Source organism: Staurois parvus, unplaced genomic scaffold, assembly GCF_062004578.1.
Source record: "Staurois parvus isolate SC_StPar_1 unplaced genomic scaffold, SC_StPar_1.0 ptg000719l, whole genome shotgun sequence".
Lineage (NCBI taxonomy): Eukaryota > Metazoa > Chordata > Amphibia > Anura > Ranidae > Staurois > Staurois parvus.
In genome coordinates, this window is record NW_028318515.1 from 10800331 (window position 1) to 10823976 (window position 23646).

Sequence of the window (23646 nt, forward strand, 5' to 3'; positions counted from 1 at the left end):
GACTCGGGGCCCGTGGTCTTGCCAGATGACTCGGTGCCCGCGGACTTGCCAGATGACTCAGTGCCCGCGGTCTTGCCAGATGACTCGGTTTCCGCGGTCTTGCCAGATGACTCGGTTTCCGCCGCTCCGCCTGGGGGCCCGGTGCCCGCCGCCCCGCCTGGTGGCCCGGTGCCTGCCGCTGTCATGCCTGGTGACCCGATGCCCGCTGTCAAGCCAGACGATCCAATGCCTGATGACCCAGTGCCCGCTGTCATGCCTGGTGACCCGATGCTCGCTGTCGAGCCAGACGATCCAATGCCTGATGACCCAGTGCCCGCTGTCATGCCTGGTGACCCGATGCCCACTGTCTTGCCAGATGATTCAGTGCCTGCTGTCGAGCCAGATGACCTGATGCCTGGTGACCCGATACCCGCTGTCGAGCCAGACGATCCAATGCCTGGTGACCCAGTGCCCGCTGTCATGCCTGGTGACCCGACGCCCGCTGTTGAGCCAGACGATCCAATGTCTGATGACCCAGTGCCCGCTGTCATACCTGGTGACTCAATGCTCGCTGTCGAGCCAGATGACCCGGTGCCCACTGTCATACCTGGTGACCCGATGCCCGCTGTTGTGCCAGTTGACTCAGAGCCCGCTGTCGTGCCTGGTGACTCGGTGCCCACTGCCTTGCCAGATGACTCGGTGCCCGCTGTCGAGCCAGATGACCTGATGCCAGGTGACCGATGCCCGCTGTCGAGCCAGATGACCCGGTGCCCGCTGTCGAGCCAGACGATCCGGTATCTGATGACCCGGTGCCCGCTGTCGTGCCAGTTGACTCAGAGCCCGCTGTCGTGCCTGGTGACTCGGTGCCCACTGCCTTGCCAGATGACTCGGTGCCCGCTGTCGAGCCAGATGACCTGATGCCAGGTGACCGATGCCCGCTGTCGAGCCAGATGACCCGGTGCCCGCTGTCGAGCCAGACGATCCGGTATCTGATGACCCGATGCCCGCTGTCGTGCCAGTTGACTCAGAGCCCGCTGTCGTGTCTGGTGACTCGGTGCCCACTGCCTTGCCAGATGACTCGGTGCCCGCTGTCGAGCCAGATGACCTGATGCCAGGTGACCGATGCCCGCTGTCGAGCCAGATGACCCGGTGCCCGCTGTCGAGCCAGACGATCCGGTATCTGATGACCCGGTGCCCGCTGTCGTGCCAGTTGACTCAGAGCCCGCTGTCGTGCCTGGTGACTCGGTGCCCACTGTCGAGCCAGATGACCTGATGCCTGGTGACCCGATGCCCGCTGTCGAGCCAGACGATCCAATGCCTGATGACCCAGTGCCCGCTGTCATGCCTGGTGACCCGATGCCCGCTGTCGAGCCAGATGACCCAGTGCCCGCTGTCGTGCCTGGTGACCCGATGCCCGCTGTTGAGCAAGACGATCCAATGTCTAATGACCCGGTGCCCGCTGTCGTACCTGGTGACCCGATGCCCGCTGTCGAGCCAGATGACCCGGTGCCCGCCGTCGAGCCAGACGATCCGGTACCTGATGACCCGGTGCCCGCCGTTGTGCCAGTTGACTCAAAGCTCACTGTCGTGCCTGATGACTCGGGGCCCGTGGTCTTGCCAGATGACTCGGTGCCCGCGGACTTGCCAGATGACTCAGTGCCCGCGGTCTTGCCAGATGACTCGGTTTCCGCGGTCTTGCCAGATGACTCGGTTTCCGCCGCTCCGCCTGGGGGCCCGGTGCCCGCCGCCCCGCCTGGTGGCCCGGTGCCCGCCGCTCCGCCTGGTGATCCGGCGTCCAGCCCGATGTGCCTCTGTCCGGCGTCCAGCCCGATGTGCCTCTGTCCGGCGTCCAGCCCGATGTGCCTCTGTCCGGCGTCCAGCCCGATGTGCCTCTGTCCGGCGTCCAGCCCGATGTGCCTCTGTCCGGCGTCCAGCCCGATGTGCCTCTGTCCGGCGTCCAGCCCGATGTGCCTCTGTCCGGCGTCCAGCCCGATGTGCCTCTGTCCGGCGTCCCGCCCGATGTGCCAGTCTTTGATATCCCGCCAGTTACCGGACCCGGGCTGTGGAACATTTTGCCCAGCTAGAACTGTTTGGAGCGTCCTGAGGCCACTCCTTGAGGGGGGGGGGTACTGTCAGGAATGGACTTGTCAATAATGGTGGGACTCACCTGCCTTGTGGGCTGCATTACCAGGGCTGGCCAGCGGGTGTTCTCAGCAATCAGAGACTCACCCCTGCAGTCAGCCAAACACCTGAAGCTGATTGCAGGGGTTGTATTTAAGGAATGGCCAGACTCACAGTCAGGGCCTTGGTGTGTGTTTTTCCATGGCCCCTGTATCTTGTATCCTGTATCCTGTGTTCCTGTTTCTGCCTGATTTGTTGCCGACCCTGAAGCCTGCGTTTCCCTTGTCTTCTGTGATGATCTCACGGTGAATAACTCTACACCAAGTTCACTATATGAACCACTGATGTATTCATACATGTTGATCATATTCTCCTTAATCTTCTCTTCTCAAGAGAGAATACATTCAGTTTCTCTATTCTTTCCTCATAGCTGAGCTCGACCATGCCTCTTATCAGTTTGGTTGTCCTTCTCTGTACTTTCTCCAGTTCCCCAGTGTTCTTTTTTTGAATTGGTGCCCAAAATTGAACTGCATATTCCAGATGAGGTCTTACTAATGATTTGTACAGGGGTAGAATGATATCACTCTCTCTGGAGTCTATACCTCTTTTAATACAAGAGAGGATTTTGCTCACTTTAGAAACCGCAGCTTGTCATTATTAAAGCTTGTAGTCTACCAGAACTCCCAGATCCTTCTCCACCATTGATTCCCCCAGTTGTACTCCCCCTAGTATGTATGATGCATGCATATTCTTAACCCCCAAGTGCATCACCTTACATTTATCAACATTAAACCTCATTTGCCACATAGTTGCCCAATTAAACAGCGCATTGAGGTCGGCTTGTAAGTTGGAGACATCCTGTAAGGACATTATTCCACTGCACAGCTTGGTGTCATCTGCAAAGACTGAAATGGTATTTTTAATCCCAAACCCTATATCGTTTATAAATATATTAAAAAGTAAGGGTCCCAACACTGAACCTTGAACCAAACATATAAACTGCTCCTGCAACAATTGGTCTTCAGGGAAAAGGGAGGATTGAATCAATGACAGCCCCTTGATTAAAAAGGCTGTGAACATCTGCCCACTCAGGATGCTGGTCATCAGTAGGCTGTGGACACAGAGTTATGCACTTCATCCCTTCCAAGGCTCTTTGAAGCCTCTGGACTACTGTATAAGGAATTACCAATCCTGGAGAAAAATATAACACCAGTCTTCTCCACTCAAACTAGCCATCCTGGAGCCCCTCAACCTGCATCAGTGAGAACACTGTGTGATATTTAATCCATCTAACACAGGGACAAGGCACAGCACTGTTATGGGAGAACATCACTTACCACCAATGTTTTAGGAGGGTGGGGACACATCACTAACTACCAATGCCTTTAGTGGAGGGGAGATCAATGCCAGTGGGGGGAAAAAATATTGGTAACCACCAATACCATTAGGGGGGGGGGGGGGACATCACTGACCACCAATGATTTTAGGGGGAGGGAAAAAAACACTACTGACCACCAATTATTGTGGGGGCAGGGGGGAAAAGACCAAACTTAGGTGTGGGTGGGAGGAACTACTTTCAAACCACCAATGCTTGGAAAGGGAGGAGGGGCTAATCCACTGAAAACAAATGCCTGTGAAGGACCGTGGGAACAGTTATGGCTCATTCACACCAGAACCGTCTGCTCTGGTGCATTTAATTTACATTAACATGTGTTGCATTAAGCGTACCAACACGCCACATCAGACCAAAAAGCAGACATGCAGCATATTTGGTGAGTGCATGGCACTGTGTGATTCAGAAGGCTTTTGAGGATGATGCAATGAGTGCAGTGCAGTGCAAATAAAAGTGTGGTACAAACACTTCAAAGATGGTCGAGAATCTCTTGAAAATGAGCCACATTCTAGAAATATATATGAGAATGTTGAACGTGTACAGGCTGCAATCAACAAAGATCAGCAACTGCCAGTGTGAGATGATGCTGATGGTGATTCCAACAAAGAATTTTGCAGAGTGTTTTGAATAGTGGAAGAGACACTGGGAGAACTGTGTGAGGTCTCAAGGTGCCTGCTTTGAAAGGGACTGAGGCGCCATGATACTATGTACTGTATAATGTTTCTTGTATCTTATTCAATAAATGTTTTAATATTTTTAATATTACATTGCTGGATACTTTTTAGACAGACCTTGTATATGTGGAGTGGATCTTTGAAGTTGCTTTCTTATGCTGGCAAGATTGTAATACACATTGGCATCAAAACAATGTCAGAAGAGTGATGACCCATCATACCATCTTAATTTTACTGTCTCCCTTGTTGCTTTTGGGAACAGTTCTATTTTTTAACCACTAGCCTACTGGGTACTTTTACCCTCTTCCTGCCCATGCCAATTTTCAGCTTTCAGCACTACTGCGCTTTGAATGAAAATTGCAGCGTCATGCAACACTGTGCCCAAACTAAATTTCTATCTTCTTTTGAGACAAATAGAGTTTTCTTTTGGTGTTATTTAATCACCACTGGGGTTTTTATTTTTTGCTAAACAAACAAAAAAAGCCCAAACATTTTGAAAAAAATGTTTTAGTTTCTGTTATAAAGTTTTGTAAATAAGTGATTTATCTCCTTCACTGATGTGCGCTGATGGGAACTAATAGGCTTCACTGATGGGCACTTTTTTGATGGAGTGCTAAGAAGCAGTTGAAAACAGCAGTCTAATCATGGCTTCCCTGCTTTTCACAGGTAAATTGCTGCTATCTCCTCTCTCCACTCTAAACTGCAACAACGCATAGACTCCTGCTATCTCTGGGTAAACTGATGCTATCTGCTCTCTCCACTCTAAACTGAAAACGCATGGACTCCTGTTAATTTCAGAACAAATAGTGTATATATATTTTTCCTTATCAGTTCCTAATTAGGGCGGGGAAGAGTGCTCATTTGACCATCTCCCTATACATTTAGATCAGCTCATGTGGGGTGGTCACAGATCGGTGGGCATAGCCACAGATGGGGTGCTGTTTTTGCGTGAGTGCTGTTTTTGATGGAGTGCTAAGAAGCAGTTGAACTAAAGCAGGATAACTCAAGCAGCAGGAAGATACAACAGCAAGAAACTCTACTGAACGCTGGACAGACTGCAAGCAAACACCCTGGGAAACATCTCTTACAAGTCCGAGTTCCACTCCATGTACCTTTTAATATGTCCCCTCTACTCCTCATTTTCATATTACTATCCTGCATTCCTAAAATCTCACTTCTTTACCCCTCTGCTCCATCCAAAAACTTGTACATCTCACCCTCACTGCTACCATCTCCCTACTACTGCTCTCATCACCTCCTGCTGATACTTCACTAACCTGCTGACCCAAACACCAGGACAGAAAGGCATGTGCACTCTTATATATCCCGCTCCCATCTTACTTTCCTCACCCTTCTTCTCCTAACCTCTGGGGATATCTCCCCAAACCCTGGTCTTCCAGTATCTCGCCCCCACACCAGGCATCCTCTTTCTTCCGGGAATAGCCGCAATCCCCTCAATTTAATATCAGTCCCTGTGATCCCAAAAACCACCCTCCCTTTTTCATGTACTCTGGAATGCCCGCTCTGTCTGCAATAAGCTCACCTCTGTCCATGACCTTTTTGTCTCCAGCTCCCTTAACCTACTAGCAATTACAGAAACCTGGCTTCAAGCAGCAGATTCTTCTTCTCCCGCAGCACTTTCCTATGGAGGCCTTGTCTGGACCCACTCACCCAGACCCAGTGCTTGGAAAGGTGGTGGAGTTGGTTTGCTTCTATCCCCACTGAGCACCTTTCAAGTCCTCCCTAACCCTCCCTCTCTATCCTTCTCTTCTTTCGAGACTCACTGCATCTGGCTGTTTTCTCCCATTTCTCTGAGGATTGCAGTGATCTATCGGCCTCCTGGACCGGTGTTCCGCTTTCTTGATGATTTATCCGCCTAGCTACCCTACTTTCTCTCCTCTGAACTACCCACTATCATTCTCGGAGATTTTAACATCCCTATTAATGTCAACAACCCGGCTACATCCCAACTCTTCAATTTAACCTCATCTTTTGCATTAGCACAATGTATACAGTCCTCCACTCACTCTGATGGGAATACATTACACCTTGTTTTCTCCCATCTTTGCACTCCCTACAACCTCACAAACACCCCCTTTCCTCTCTCTGATCACAATCTCATCACCTTCACAGTATCCTCATCTTCAAACACTTATCCCTCCAAGCAGCAAACAATTACCCGCAGACACCTTCACAACTTGAACCCTGCTCCTTTCCACTCTGCAACTGACCAACTCTATGACAGAATCTCTCCACTGACCTGGCCACTACTGTCTACAACAGTTTGCTTTCATCCACATTAGACTCACTTGCTCCTCTAACAACACGAAGCATCAGGCTCCGACCATTACAACCTTGGCAGACTGACGACACCAGAAATCTTAAATGACATAGCCGTGCGCTGGAGCGATTGTGGCGTAAAACCAAATCCACCAAGCAATCACTCGATAAAAATCTGCTTTCTTAATATACAATTCCCTTCATGCTGCCAAACAAGCCTACTTTGTCACTCTTATTAATACCTTGTCATCCAGCCCTTGTCGTCTCTTCTCTACTTCTAACTCTCTCTCCACCTCCAGCCAGTACCTCACGCACTGCTCACAAGATTGCAAATCATTTCAAAATCAAGACTGACGCAATTCGTAGGGGCATTGCCACTGAACAAACATCCATCCCACTTAGCATACCTTATACTAAATCTCCCTCAACACTTTCCTCTTTTGACCTTGCTACTACCGAAGAGGTCACTAAGGTTTTCTTAGAAGCCCATCTCACTACCTGCCCCCTGGATCCTGTCCCCTCACAACTACTACGGTCACCCTCTTCTTCCATCCTATGGTCCCTCACTCACATCTTCAATTTTTTCCTCTCTACTTGTGCCTTCCCCTCCCCTCTAAAGCATGCGCACATCACTCCCATACTTAAAAAGTCCTCCCTGGACCCTACCAACCTGGACAACTTAAGACCCATCTCCCTGCTGTAATTTACTTCTAAACTCCTAGAATCTACAGAGTCTACAATCGCCTGAGCTCCTACCTCACTGACAACAACCTTCTTGACCCTTTACAGTCTGGCTTTCACTCACTACACTCCACTGAAACTGCCCTACTAAAACTCTCTAATGATCTACTAACAGCTAAAACCAATGGCCACTACTCCATACTCTTACTACTTGACATATCTTTTGTTACGGTTGACCATCCCCTCCTCCTCAAAAAACTCCACTCTCTTGGCCTCAGAAACTCTGCTCTCTCCTGGTTCTCCTCCTACCTATCGCAGCGCTCCTTCAGCGTTACCTATAACACTGCCTCCTCCTCTTCACTCCCTCTTTCTGTAGGGGTCCCTCAAGGTTCTGTCCTTGGACCCCTTCTCTTCTCCATCTACACCTCCTCCCTTGGTCACTTGATAAACTCCCATGGCTTTAAGTACCATCTCTATGCTGATGACACACAAATCTTTCTATACCTCACCTCTTCAGTCTCCTCTCGCATTACTAACCTACTAAGTGACATATCGGCATGGATGTCACTCCACTTCCTTAAACTCAATCTTTCCAAAACTGAGCTCTTAGTATTCCCCCCAGCCTGTGCCCCCTCCCCTGACTTCTCCATCAAGATCAATAACACAATCATCAGTCCCTCCCCCCATGCCAGTGTACGAGGTGTAATCCTAGACTCCCATCTGTCCTTTCAGTCCCAAATCCATTCACTGTCCAAATCTTGTAGACTTCACCTCCACAACATCTCCAAGATATGCCCGTTCCTAACCTCGGAAACCGCTAAGCAACTTATTCACTCCCTTGTTATATCTCGCCTTGACTATTGTAACTCCCTCCTCATTGGCCTACCTAATCGCAGGCTATCCCCTCTTCAGTCTATCGTGAATGCTGCTGCCAGACTCATCCACCTTATTAACCGTTCTGTATCTGCCACCCCTCTCTGCCAATCCCTCCACTGGACATGTGACAGCTGTGAGAGAAGGAAACAGCGATCACAGCTCGAGCATGGTGTGTGCCCCAGGGGGCGCGTGGGGGGTGTGGTTCTGGGAGAACACCCATGGACGTCCTCCCAGAACTAACTGACCATGCTGTACCATCTTTTGGCTATAGCGCAGTCGGGAACTGGTCAATTGTACTACAAATTGGTCACCGCTGGCTCCACACTGGATCTCATACATGGCGAATTGTACCAGTTATTATGTGACGATGTGACTTCTATTCTCCTATAACATGCCTGTGTTTTTCCACTACTCTGAGTGCTCTGGTTATTCTGTGTTCCTTAAAGTCTATACCAGACTTGAAGGGCCTGGTATGAATTTTGGAGTAGACACCACTCCCGGGCACACCTTTGCAGCATTAGATCAACACTTTAGAAGTCCAGGGGTTGTTGTGCACACCACAGTTGGTGGCATAGTCCATGGTTGGTGGCATCCTCAATGCTAATTGTCCTCATCTGTACATTGGACAGCAGTAGCACACTGGCACATACTCTAGACTGGAGCACTCTCTCAGGATAGAGTAAGAGCCCCCCCAGGATCTCAGCCTTCCCCCAATTTATATCACAGGTGGATCGGCTGAAGCCCCCCAAAAAACCCACCACTGGGAGCAGTAAAGTTAACCCTTTCCCAACCCAGCCTGGGCTGCTGCCTAACTATGCAGTTTTCAACCTGCCTACACATGCCCCGTTTTTTGCTAGCCTTCCCAGCTGTGACACAGTACAACTTTAAATAACATTACATAACAACCTGTTAAAAAAATAATGCATACAGTTTCAATAAATATTCAACATTACAACAGTACAGTAACAGCATATGGAATGTACAGTTCACACATAGTAATCTGGGTCCAGGAGAAGGACCCTTTTCTCCTGTGGCGGGGTGACTTCTAACAACTTGGTGTGTAGTTGTCACCCAGTTTAACCAGCTCTATCCAGTCAAGGTAGATATGTTACCCAGTGTTCCACTCACAATAGATTTGATGGAATCGGGCCTAAATAAATTCATTTTGCTCTCTGAACTTTCCAAGGTGCTCTGGTACCCACAGTTTCTCCCAAGCAAATTGGCTGTAAATCTTTGGTCTCTCTTCTGCCGGAATAGTGGTTAGGGGACATAAGAGAAAGTGTACCCAAACTTGGACATGATTATCAAAATGTCTTGGGCATTTGGCCAGCCTAGTCAGCTTGTGACCCAGGGGGACTGTACATGCAAGGAGAAAGGTGCCATCTGGACAGTGTGGTCTCCCCTGTGGTCAGCTGTATGCCTTGGGTGGTAAAAGGATCTTGTTTGGGAAGCACAGCAGTGGGAGGATGGACATTCCTTCTCGTTGGTGCCAAAAAATATACGCAGTATAGTGGACGGGGTCTACCACACGTGTACTAGGGGTACCTTTGCCAAAAGCATGCTCATCAATGCCTGGGACCTAGGCAATCAGGAAGTTTTCAACCTGCCTACAGGTGTCTGACTATATTCTGTGAAGAGAAAGGCTTGTGTAATTAAAGTGTTTCAGTGTTGAGTAATACCAGCAGACTTATCTTATAGCCACTGCTGGGTTTTGGGCACGGAGGTTCCGGGATCCCCTTTTCTTCTCCTGCACTCCCTACCCCTTTTTTTTCCTCTTGTCTTCGCAAACTCTCTCTCCTACACCTCTGGGTTTCCTCTCCATCAGTTTCTATATCTGCTCTACTTTTGAGTTGAAAGGGAGTCTTGTGGACAACTGGTCTACTCCTGCTGACCATTAAGGAAAGAAACCGATGTTTGTGCATGTATTTGACCAGCTTGAAGTCTATGTGTTTGAAAATTGTTGTTGACGCTGGGCTCACTGCCATGTTATCATGAAAAACTTTAGAGAAAGTGTTTCAGTTTTATAATATAACCCTTTTTACTAAAAAATATGCAAATCCATAGGACTCTAATTTGTGCCAATGTAAAAAAGGGGGATTTTGTGAGTACAGAGAATATGGCATATACACAATATTGCCAAAAGTATTGGGATACCCCTCAAAATCATTGGATTCAAGTTTTCCAATCACCTCCATGGCCACAGATGTATATAATCAAGCACCTAGGCATGTAGACTGCTTCTACAAACATTTATGAAAGAATGGGTCGCTCTCAGGAGCTCAGTGAAAGCGTGGTACTGTGCCACCTGTGCAATAAGTCCATCCGTGATATTTCCTTGCTACTAAATATTCCACGATCAACTGTTAGTGGTATTATAACAAAGTGGAAGCAACTGGGAACAACAGCAACTCAGCTACGAAGTGGTAGGCCATGCAGGGTCAGTGCATGCTGAAGCGCACAGTGCGCAGAAGTCGCCAACTGTCTGCAAAGTCAATAGCTAAAGACCTCTAAACTTCGTGTAGCCTTCAGATTAGCACAACAACAGTGTGCAGAGAGCTTCATTAAATGGATTTCCATGGACGAGCAGCTGCATCCAAGCCACACATCACCAGGTGCAATGCAAAGCATCAAATGCAGTGGTGTAAAGCACTGCCACTGGACTCTAGAGTAGTGGAGACGTGTTCTCTGGCACGACGAATTACGCTTCTCTGTCTGACTGCATTGTGCCAAGTACAAAGTTTGGTGGAGGGGGAATTATGGCGTGGGGTTGTTTTTCAGGGGTTGGGCTTGGCCCCTTAGTTCCAGCGAAGGGAACTCTTTAGGCATCAGCATACCAAGACATTTTGGACCATTTCATGCTCCCAGCTTTGTGGAAACAGTTTGGGGATGACTGCGTACCAGTGCCAAACCAAGTTATATAAAAGACATGGATGAGCGAGTCCTGACCTCAACTCAATAGAACACCTTTGGGATGAAATAAAGTGGAGACTGCGAGCCAGACATTCTTGTCCAACATCAGTGCCTGACCTCACAAATGCGCTCCTGGAAGAATGGTCAAACATTCCCATAGACACACTCCTAACCCTTGTGAGCAGCCTTCCCAGAAGAGTTGAAGCTGTTATAGCTGCAAAGGGTGGGCCAACTCAATATTGAACCCTACGGACTGAGACTGGGATGTCATTAAAATTCATGTGCGTGTAAAGGCAGACGTCCCATTATTTTTGGCAATATAGTGTATGTGTGGTACTTACTATTAAGCCATGCCCAATATTCAGCATAAGTTAAACATGCCCTTTTTTGTCATGGCATGCTGGCACATGTCTAACAGATATCACCCCCTGCTACAGTCTCTCAGCTTGCTACAAGGTTGCAATTTCTGATCACTTCCTCCTGCCTGTAAAAGAATGGCGACATCATCACATCTAAGGCAAAGGACTGGAACTCAAGGATTGGGGTTTTTTGTTTTTTTTTTATAATAAAGGCTTTAACCTAACCACAGCTTTAACTACTTGAGCTCCGAAAGGTTTTATTCCCTTAATGGCCATAGCATTTTGTGCTATTCAGCACTGCTCTACTTTAACTGACAATTGTCCGGCTATTCAGCACTATACACAAATTAAATTTTTATAACTTTTCACACAAATAGAGCTTTCTTTTGGTGGTATTTGATTACCATTGTGTTTTTATTTCTTGCAATATAAACAAAAAAAGACAAAACGTTTTGAGAAAAAAACAATAATATTTTCTATATAAAACATATCCGATAATAAAATTGAATTTCTTCATAAGTTTAGGCAAAACATTATTTTGTTCTTTGGTAAAAAAAAAAAACTCCAATAAGTGTATATTAATTGGTTTGTGCAAAAGGTATAACATCAACAAATTATGGCACATATACTGAAATTTATGCAGCAATAACACTAAACTAGTAATTACGGTGATTAGCGGCTTATAGAGGGGCTGTGATAGTGTGGTGGGCAATCTTGCACTAGCTGACAGTGGTTGGGAGGTACACTAACTGACACTGACATCAATAATAACACTAATATAGTGATCAGTGCTAACACTGTCACTGTACTAATGTCATTGGCTGGGAAGAGATTAACATCTAGGGCAATCAAAGGGTTAACTGTGTGCCTAACAATGTGTAATGTGCGTTATATCAGCTGCTTCTACTGTACCATATGGCGGTTTATTCTCCCTGCACATCCTGATGGCTGTTCCCTGTGTAGAGTTCTGTGCTTTGTAAACACAGAACTGTGTGTGTGATTGGATACAGCCGATCAGCTGACTTCAGCCAAAGTCATTGGCTGAAAGCAGCTGCCAAACTTGTGCTGTGTCCAATCACAGCAAAGGTCGGCAGGGGGCGCACACATGCACATCCCAAACCCAGAAGAAGGGTCATGATGTACCGGAATGTCGTCCAGCCTGCAGCTCGCAGTACAACTAATGTGGGTGTGTAGCAAGCAGTTAAATACAATAAGTAAACATTATCTTACAACAAGCACATATTAGTCATGTCATATGGCAGTTTATTTTATGTTGGTGTTTACTGTAACCAAAGTATTGCCAAAATATAAAAAAAATAAATGTCTAACTTCATTTACTCACATAGTAAAATCCATCTTCATCAATCTCACCAAAAACAGTAATGATATCTCCTGTGCAGAAGGTTAACTCAGCCTGCAGAGATTAGAATGAAAAGTGTTACTTGATAGTCAATGTGCTTTTTGAATTTGAATGTTGCCTATTTTGGCAGGTAATGTCAGAAAAGCATGTAAAGTCAGCACACTTCTTTGAGGTTAAGGGATACCATGGAATACAAACAACCGCAAAAGAAATAGCATTTTACTTGTGTAGTGAACTAATTGCCAGTTACTGCATCAGATGTGTTTGGCAGGTTGAGTACTTATATGACCGCAAGTGAGTTTTTTTGGCTTTTTTTTTGTCTGTGGGGGGGGGGGGGGTGATATCATGAAATTCCTTTGTGTATATTAATGGCACAAGTTTCTTTGTTCCATTAATATACCATACTTTAAAGAAACACTTCTTTGTTACATTAATATACCACACTTTAAAGACATGTATATGCTTACAATGTGCTATTTTATATAAATAGGTTTTCTTTGTACCAAACATTACTTGCATATTATTGAGATGCTGGATTTGGAATTATAGCTTGATATGGTTTATAGATGAAGAGAACATTTTACCTCAACATCAACGTTAGGTGAGCTTTCCCTTGGGTCGTAGTCATACAACGCCACCATCCTCCTCGTAGACACTGAATGCTGCCTCCCACTTCTCCTGTTTCGCTCTGCGTCAATCACAGAAGAATGTATATGCTTCATTTGAAAACCAACTCTCCAATCAACAATTATATTACATGATAAAACCAACAAGCTGGACAAAAGACCAACGGAGTGGACATAGAAGCTGAAATGGACAGTGATGACAATTCCCTGCGACATACCACCTCTAGACCTGACTTATAAAATATTTCTCCATTAGATGATCCTTTGAGCATGACTCAAAACAATGGCCACTGTTTATGTATCAGCACAAATTTACAACTTTTTTACCATTTTGTTCTCCAAGCTGCATCATGTTCAAAATGATCATAGGAACAACTGTTAATTCAAATGAGCAGGTTTTGTTCCCGCACTGACCATTGTAGAATTGTGCCCCAATATACTTTGCTCTTTGTATGTCTTGATGTTCAGGGCAATCGGTGTGGACTATTACATTTTCATTTTGTTGCTGTATCTCAAAACTGTACTAATTAGGTTGCTTAACCCTAAATGGCATAAATTATAAATATCTTCCAGTGAAAATGTTTAATTAATTACATTGCATGCTCCAAGCAACATCACAACAATGTAAAGTAGAATGAAACAATATTGAATTAACTTCAAAAATTAATGTTTTCTTATTAAGTAATCAGCAGTGGCATGTATCTAGTCCTCAACCATACCTGCATAATGCTTGCAGTCTTTGGCCATCTCATGTAGCATGCCTGCAGTACCTAACTATCCACCGCACCATTTCCAGTCTCTGACTGTTTTCTGTAGCATTACATACACTGAACATTATGTGCAGCCCTTTGGTATGTCAGGGGCTTCATTTGAGGTCCCCATATCAATTAAGTTGACCACCACTGCACTTAGTTATCAAAAAAGAGAAGCTGAAATGATTTATCCAGAAAACTAACCCAATTTAGCTGACACGTTGCACCTTTTAACATCCCTGTTATTGACAGAAAAGTCTCACAAACTAAACGTCTGATAAGATCTAAAATCTGGTTTTATATGATGTATTAAATGAGAAGGGCTGGGGGTGGACAATGAATTATTTGTTGTGAATTAATGCCTTAATCCCTTATCATATACTGCTTTCTTCAATACTGTGGTATACTTTATAATCCCATAAATCACATCAATATTTTAAAAATGTGCTATTTTTCCCCCCCAACTTTCTTCGACTTTATACTTGATTAATATTTATATAACTACTTGCAAAGTAACTTAGAAGTAACTACAAATATTAGTATTTACTGTATTATATGATCAAAAATAGCTCAGTTCAACCTAAAGCAATAGAAGATTGTGTATAAGGTACTGTATATACACAGTCCTGTTGAGGTTAGGGAGTAACAGCAGCAGGAGTCATTGTCAAAAATGATGCAAGCTCAAAGGACAAAACATGCTTGTTAGTTTAACTTACAAAATACATAGTATATTTAGACAGGTCATATTAGCTTGTGTATTAACTGAATAAAGTTAGGGTTTGTTTAGCACAGACCTCGTTTAGACTTTCTGGATCTGCGGTGTACAGAGCGAGAGCTCTCTTTGAAACGTTCACAGTTGACTTCAGGAAAGGAATGCATATAAATAAAAGAAGAGGAGAACATATGAAGCTGTTTAGAGTTCTACTGTCAACCTAGAAACGCTCAACTTGGAAAGTGAATGTAACTGACTTTGTGTTTTTGTTTGTCAAGTGTAAAAAAAGTCAAGATGTATGTAAATATCTCTAGAACAAATGTACACTAATACTAACCATTCTAAACAATGTGCTTCAAAATGTTTTACAAATTTGTATTTAAGTAAACTAATTGGTTCACACATCTATTCTTTTTTCAATTTTTCCCAGCTTCTTTATGAAGAACGTGTGTATAATAAGAAAATTGGGGTTTATGATTCGCCTTCTTCAACTACACGAGTTAAGGGAGAAGTTCAGCAATGCAAGTTAAAGCATGGGGTAAGCACCAAAATTTTATGGCTTGTTTGCATGTGAATACACTCGAGAAAAGTGCTTCCCCTTGAAGGAGGCCAGAGCCAACCACAACCAATTTGTTTAACAAAGAAACAATGCCATTACAGCAGCAAGTTGTAATCATGTTACAGGTCATTACCAACACAGAGAACATACCCCAGAATTATATTCCCATTACCCTTCTATAATAAAGTTGTTACCACCCTAACATCTTACTAGTTAAAAGTGATAAGTAACAGAGACATCAATTTTACTCAGTCCCATGGATTATGGCTTACCATCAGAAGTCTTATAATAAAGATGGAACAATATCTCCACATTGTATCTCATTTTTAGCCTCTTCACACTGCAATCTGAAGTGCAATCTGTCTCCAGAACACCAATAAAGCCAAGCGCTCAAGTACAGGTTTCCTCAAATAACTCAAGTTACTTGCAAAAATACAGGGGTATTTCTCCAGGGGGAAACTGAGAACAATAAAAACGTACCCTTCCCCACAACTAAAAAAACTTTTGACTTACACTTTAACCTGATAACTGCTTTGGTCCTCTACCACTGGGAAACCTATAAGTGCCTAATTTAAGTTGAGAAAGTCAAATCATGCTTAGTGATGATCTTTAACATTTTTGGAGTGAATTGGTTTGCTAACAGGAGGTTAGTAGCAGTGGTATATTGTTTTTGTTCCTTGCTTTGATGTGCTTGGAAGACCTATACTTAGTTAAAATGATCAAGGTCTATACATTGAATGCACATTAGACCCAAGCATAAACCAACTGTAATGAGATACAACATAGGTGAGTGTTTTCTCTGCTATGCATGTTTATTGATGGTATGTCACAATCTAGGAGTTTAAGAATGGGTCCTCACAAATGTTGAAAAATGTATTTAAGGTGGATTTTTTTTATTGAATTTGATCTTTTTTGCCTAACTTTTCATTTTTTTTTAACTTTGTCATGGCAGTTTTCCATGTCAAGCTTTCATGAAGTAAAGAAAAACTAAACAAAACATGAATTTTTAACTAAGGTGAAAAGCAATTATTTGGCTGATCTTCATAATAGGTCAGCTGTTGCATACCTTAAGATAAAAAGAGAAGTGAAGAAATCAAGTGCAAAAAAAACCCATCTGGACAGAGCAATGCTACTGGTAATTCCCAATGGGATAAGCATAATATGCAGATACCAATAGCCAATGAAAGACTTGTATCCCAGGACAGTGCATTAAAAAGTCAATAGCGGGTAAAGCAGGAGACGAATAATGCAGACTGTAAGAAACTTTGTAATACCTACCAATTTTTTCCACAGGAGTATTTAGTGGCAGAAATCCTTGTTTAAGAAGCTGATCCATCATTTCCTCATCATCAGCTTGAATTTCAGAGACCATGTTACAGGGGATAAAGCCAGATCTCCCACAACTTTCACCACGGTAAAAACCATCAGAGTCTTTATCACCATAAACCTATAGATGAGTTGGTTGGTTCAAGAGAGGAAAGTTACTTTCTATCAGAAGGATTTAGAGATTACGTTCCAAATACTTTTCAAAGTCAATGTATTTATTTAAGATCCAGTAAATTTACAGTGCTGATGCTATTATATTTTTCTGAAGACAAAGTACAAAAAATGTTAACTAGATTCAGAATAGGAATCCATTCTCGACCCATGGCCATCAGGTTAAGGAAGTTTGACCAATTCAGAATTCAGGTGATTATTAGTATACACAAGCAAATTTAAAATCCTGTCACCATAAAAAAAAAAAAAAACATTAATTTTTGTTTGTCCTGTTAATTTAGGATATAGAATTCTTCTATGTTAATCATACAGTACAGGGCACAGGCAACGTATACACCAGGGATTATAGATTTGTACCATCAGGTGATTGGACACTGGCAAGCTTTTGAGAACATGTTTATCTGGGGAACCTCCCCTGACTCACTTCGTTAGTCCTCAGTTTTATGCTAGTGTCTGAAGGAGATAGACTTCTCTTTCATGGAGAAAACAGCTTCACTAGTTTTTTTTTCTTTGTTATTTTTTTAAGATTTTTCAATCATCCCTCACTGTCTTCAAAAGCCTACATAGCAGTGTATCAGGATCAGTGCAACTTCTGTAAAACCGTGAGAGCCATACCCAGACCCCATACTGTGGGGATGGCCTGTAATATTTCTTCAGGCACTGGATCCTGAGGGGGTTACTGTCCTTCTGGACACCCTTACCCTATCTTCCACAGTCTACTCCATAAGTATCCCACAGGGGAATACCCTCACTTCTAACTTTGGCGGAGATCAGGCGAAAGGCAGCCAATTCGAAACATCAGGTTTACTTTACTGAAGGCCCGCACAACATTCAACCTCAGAGTGATGATGCGTCTCTTGCACTGGTGCAGGACCTGGTTCTAACAGCAGCCTCAGCATCCAATTCCAGCTTTATTTCACACAAGTGATCCTACTTGACAAAAGCAGATTTTTCTGCATCTAGGTATGCCACAATTTCTTGGAGAGATTACAGCCTTTATACAGCCATCTTTGTCCAGGGCTCAGAATTGCCTTGCCTCTTCTAACACTTCAGTTTCCTAACTGGAGTCAGACCCTGATATGCTGGTTCTAGAAGACACATAATTGGAGGGGAATGAACAGACTGTTGAGGTTAGATGATTCTGTAGAAGATTTCTCTCCCCCAGTTTGTCACTATATTGAACATGGAGCTTCACACAATATGCTTGCTAACATTAAAATGTTCATTGACTGATTGTCTGCAAAACACATTGTGCAAATTGACTCTCCTGCAAAACATTACCTGTTCATGAACAGATGGAAAACTGCAGTCTATGATGACTGAGTCACTGCTGAAAGGATTTTCAAAAAACTTTCCTGAACTCAGGTGGAAGTAGGCTATTCTTGTGTTTTGCCCTACTATTTTTGTCCTCAATAAACATCTCACTGTACTGTTTAGGATGATTCCACTCATCCCTGCAACCAGCTCTTGCTGCTATTTCTGTATGTCAAACTGTAGCTAACTTGACCAGGTCAATGAATAACCAACAAGACCCTATTTTTCAGGATCATGCTGTTACAAACCCAGGTCTTAAGCCCTTTCCACCCATCCTAGAATCCTTTTAAATAGTTTGGAATGCCCAGGAGACTGGAAGGATCGGTGATCATATGACCACTGTAACATGTGTGGCATGTGGGTGTTAAAGTCTGTGATTTCTACCTTTCTGAACGGGAGAAGTGCCACTTCCAAGAAGAACAATTTATTGTGCCTGGAAATCTTACTTTACTTGGTGTGAGGGCAGTCAATTCAACCTCAGAGATTTCGCTTTGCCTCAGATTCTGGCCTTCCTGCCACATTCTTGACCAAAATCTAGCTCTCAGCAGCCGAAAAGGGCAGGTATTGACCTTATCTATAATTTTTCATAGGCTTCTGTCTTCACACTCCCTTTTAAAAACCTCTATTCAAAGTGATTCTTGTGCACCCTTTGCTTCCCTGGGACCTATATTTTGTTTACCCTTCCTAGTTGAAGCCACCCATTGAACCCATCAGGGATATTTCCTTGGAAATGCTTACCAGCAAAGTAGAATTTGTGGTAGCCATCAGAGCCTTTCCTCATACTTCAGGGCTGTATTACACTCAAAATAATCTTTTCTTCAAAAGGTGGTTTTTACATTCCATCTCAATGAGGACATTATCCTGTCATCCTTGTACCCTGCTCCTAAGCATCCAAAAGAGTTCTCTCTACATTACCTGAACATAGTGTGGGAACTCGCTTCAAAATGGTAGAGCTTCTTCAAAGCACACAGCAACTCACTTCTTTTTAAGGGCCTTTATGCCCAATTTTATTTAAAGGAAAAAGTTCAATAACGAAAATGCTTCCCACACAGGGGTATCCACCATCACACAAATGTAACAAATTTCAGCCTTCTGGCTCTCTCAGGTATACCGCTTTATGTCTGTCTCCTGCAGACTCCTTCCAAAAGGTTGGGGTTTTTTTGGGGTTTTTTTGCACACAGCTAGTCTGACTTTCATCTCTCCTTGGTGAAGGCCACCTGACTCCAAGGCAGAGACCTCCCGTCTGCGAGGGTGGAGCCCAGAATCATGGCCTGGCCTCCACAAAAAGGCCTGCACACACCTGTGCAATCAGCACGCTGGCTGCTCTCAAAACATGGGCCCAGGACTGGAGATTTCATTCCTCCCAAATCTCTTAGAAATCTCCAGGCTACAGGTCCCAAAACAGGCTTTACAAACCAAAGAGGAAACCAATAAACCCATTTCCTCTGCATTATGAGAACTGCCTGGAGCCCCTCAACCTGTATGGTTGAGAATCCTGGGTCACCACTGTGATTTCTACCGTGGCAGGATACCGCACTGCCACAATAGTCAAAGGCATTAGAGTGTGCCTATAAGCTAATGCTTCCATTAGACAAATGGATTCCCTGTTTGTTCTTTCCTCAGGACCTTACAAAGGGGCACCCTGCTTCAAAATCCATCATTGCATGCTGGATCAGGAACTTGACTGCAACAACTTATCCTCCTGCTCTGTTAAACATCCACTCTAACCAATCTGTAGGAGATTCGTGGGCTTTTAGGCACCAAGCCTCTGTTTCTAACTTTATATGGCCACTACCTAGTCTTTTGTTCATACTTTCTCAAAGCTTTACCAGGTGGATGTCCAATCTGCTGTGGATGCAGCTTTTGGCTGTAAGGTACTTGCACAGGCACTCTGAGCTTGAATCCTTGCCCCCGGTATTTTATGTTGGGCCTGTTGGCACAGTTCCCTTTGCCTAGTTGTTGCCCACCCTTTGTATTTATTGCTTGGGGACATCTCATGGTCTATGATTAAGTTGCCTGTGACTTGTACTATCTAAGGTCTGACCTACCTGTAAATTCCATATATTGGAGTACAATACAGAATACAGGCCACCCTCCCCAACTCTCCTTGATTACTTTGCATTGCTTGCTACAAATTTGAGGATTCATGGAGTGGAGTAGAGTTATAGGGGAGGTGCCCCAAAGGGAATGTGTCCTCAAAAGCTTGCCAGTGTCCAATCACCTGAAAGTACGAGCCTATAACCCATGGTGTATGAATAAATTGCTTGTGCCCTGTCCTGTACTCCAAGATATGGAATATACAGGTAAGTCAAAATTTCTTATATTGCCTGCTGAATGAAAGCATATATAATGTAATAGAAAGAAGTGCTAAGCAGTGATCTACATAGTATTATTTTGTCATTGAAATAGCCAGTTTCAAAATTATAGTCTCTTTGACATTAACCTGCTAGTTGTTTACAAGTTTTGAACAAAAATGAACCAAGGAATTTGACAGTAGTGCACACTAGTCAAGTTAGATTCATAAACTTTAACCTAGTTTACAAGTATTCTTTTGAAAGAATCTCCCGACTTGGCACTAATCAGCTGGGGATGACTGACCTACTCACAAAACAGTGAGAACTTACAGTCCCCATAGTGGTTTCTTTGTTCACTTTGGAATCTCAGGATCTGAATGTCAATTAAAGGTTTGCATACAGTGTAAGAAGTCACCTTAATTATTTGTCCCTCCTTAAAGGGAAGTTCTTCCTCTGCAGCATCTGGATTCGGGGACATGGTTCTTGGGTCATAGTCAAAAAGTGCCACAAATATTCTTGCAGGATAATCCTCCATCCCACCATCTGTTTCTGATTCCTCATACATTTCAGATGAAATCTGCTCACGGCTGCCATAACTATCTGAAGGAAGAGTCAAAATATACACAGCAGTCTTTGCATGCTCCACTGTATTGACCAATTTTTAGACACTGAGGCAGAGTGCAAAAAGTACACAAAACAGCACACATCACAAGACATTTACAAAGAAAACAAAGCCAATTTCCCCTGAAAGCAAGTATTTTACCACAGTGCTGCAGTATGGTCAGCATCAGCTAACTATATGTGGAATTTCTTTTGCACAGTAAGCTTGGTTAATTATGCCTTTAAATAGAAAGCAGTATGTAAGGAGCACACAAAACCATTGTAGCAACAGCTGAATATCAGGCATCTTCACATACAAATTTTTGTTAGATATGAGAGGCCAATGGAAGAAAGTGCATGCAATGCAGGGTACTACACGACACATACAGCATGGCTGAATGGCAATGATGGACATGAAGTTGGTGCAATCCTACCTTTCTTTCCCCTACGCTGGGACATTCTAGGTATGTGGGAATGGAGGGAAAGGTGCATTGTAAGCCCTGCACACATGCTGCACTACATGCAAACGTGGTGGCTCATTGCACAGCACATTAAAGGCCAAAAAAAAACAAAAAAACTCAGTAGATCTGCAAGCCTTCAATGCATTAGAATGATCTCAGAGTTTGAGGCCTTTATTCTCTATTTCCATCAGCTAAAACTGATCTAAAAAACTTGATCAAAAGTTATTATACAAAGCACCCTCAGAAAATAAGTGTGGATCCCAAAATAGTATTTGACACCCAATCCTACATAGACATAAAAGCTGAAGAATTTAAAACCATTTCTTGGTTGAAAAGGAGGAAGAAGGTTTTATTTTGCATACCGTATCTATCGTCAGAAGCCCTGGTACGGTGCGGAGACCACTTCCTGTGTCCTCCAATGCTGCGATAATAAGCTTCTTCTTTTACAGGTGAAATATTTCCCTCACTACCTGACCGAGAATGGCCACCTTCACTGTTACTGTCCATTGTAATTTCTATGGAAAAAAAGGGAAGGAGCTATTAAACATGCTCTGAGCATTCGGAACAGAGGACCATGGAGACTGGTGCCTCTAATTTACAGGGCACCTCTTCTTTAACACATAATTAATGTTCCGTAGAGCCACTGATTACTTTTAAACAGATAATATCTAACCCTAGTCACAGCTGCATACAAAAAATATTTAAATTTGTCCCCTTTTATGTTTTGGATTTTTTTTTTAAAGATGGTTCTTTGTTGGAGCATCCTTAAGTTGATATATACAATAATCCCGAGCAAGGTATGCTTCAAGATTCCTAATTTTTTAGCAGTGTCTTTAGCTCTAAAACGTTTTTTGGTTGTCTTCACTGGTGGTAACTGATTTGACATGGAATGTTAACACTGAACATTTTAAAGTGAAACAGAGGTATACCAAACTATTGAATGTTCCCCTGTCAGTGTTAAAGAGACAGTATTACTGACAAGTGACAGTCTATGATGTCGCTTTCACTGTTTATAAACTGTGTTTGCACTGGAGTAACATACGAACATGGAACATTGCAACAACATGCTTGGGCTTTAACAAACTTCTGAAATGATCCAAGTGGATGGGTGGAATATTTACTGCTAGTGAATAATTTAATTTTTTTTTGTGAATGTTTGACGGCAAATACTGTAGGTCTTTTTGAACTACAAAATGCTATTGTTTAGCATTGTATGTTTTCAACTTATCATGTCTTCTATTACTGTATTAATGGAAACCAACAATGGATGAAATAGATCCTTATGATTACTGGCTACAAAAACTATTGTATGGTAAGTATCTTTTCATAGTTTCTGAAGAATATTTGCTGTTTTTCTGGTTTACAACTTTTTGAGGCATTTCACATGAGTGAGTATTAGTCACACTAACTAGGAATAGTAAGATAAGCTAAAAAGATCTGCGGCCTCAACTAGTGAACATATCTGGTGCTTCCTGGTATGAAGGAGCATGTCATGTTCTCCTATGTGACAGTGCTTAGGTCTACCTATAATTGTTAGGCCTAAGCACTGTCACATGACACCTTTTAGCATTGGGAATTTTAGGGCCGGTTGTTAGAGGAAGGCGTGTCAAGGGAGAGCTGGCAAGGTAAGTATCAGTGGGTCAGAGGGGGGTGCACACACAGACCCTGTCCCTCCACCATAAATCGACAAAATGACAGGGTCTTCAAACTGGCTGAATCAGACTGGTAGCTATGAGACATGTATGGTCTGACAGAATTCATATTCCTGGAAACTTTGACAAATAAGGTCGGCCATTTTTCACTAAATGAATGTGAACATAGTTACAGATTTTAAATGCGCTCCAGTGGATGGAAACCAGAAGCATAAGGTTTATGTTCATTTTTAATATTGTAATTGAATAATTTAGAAACTGCAGACTAAAAGAATTATAGCGTATGATCATAATTAATCCTGTCACTAGTATAAAGTACACAAAGCTATTCTGCTAAACCAATATGCAAAGGAATGCAACTCTCTCTTCAGTAAGACTAGCTTTCTTAAGATCGATATTTAAAGTGGTTGTAAAAGCAGACGATTTTATACCATACAGCATTCTCTGCAATAAGGTAAAAATCTTTCTGTCTTCGCCCCCCCCCCCCAATCACTTACCTGAGTCCGAACTTGATCAAGAACTGTGCCGAGAGCAGCAGCCCTCTCC

At 43.5% G+C, this 23646-nt stretch overlaps 1 protein-coding gene across 20 annotated transcripts in view; it reads right to left on the reverse strand.

Annotated features, from left to right (window-relative positions):
* Window positions 1-23646, reverse strand: part of RIMBP2 (RIMS binding protein 2) — a 593145-nt gene that overhangs the window by 27430 nt on the left and 542069 nt on the right. For 9 of the 20 annotated variants that reach the window (XM_089653746.1, XM_089653735.1, XM_089653741.1 and 6 more), the window contains 4 exons: window positions 20803-20987; window positions 16561-16729; window positions 13218-13321; window positions 12616-12687 (listed from right to left, as the gene is read on the reverse strand). In XM_089653746.1, coding sequence (XP_089509872.1) covers window positions 12616-12687; window positions 13218-13321; window positions 16561-16729; window positions 20803-20987 — 530 coding nt within the window. Of the gene's footprint in view, window positions 1-12615; window positions 12688-13217; window positions 13322-14805; window positions 14872-16560; window positions 16730-20802; window positions 20988-21810; window positions 21964-23646 lie in introns of all 20 variants that reach the window. The other 11 variants (XM_089653728.1, XM_089653730.1, XM_089653729.1 and 8 more) reach the window with 3 other exon arrangements.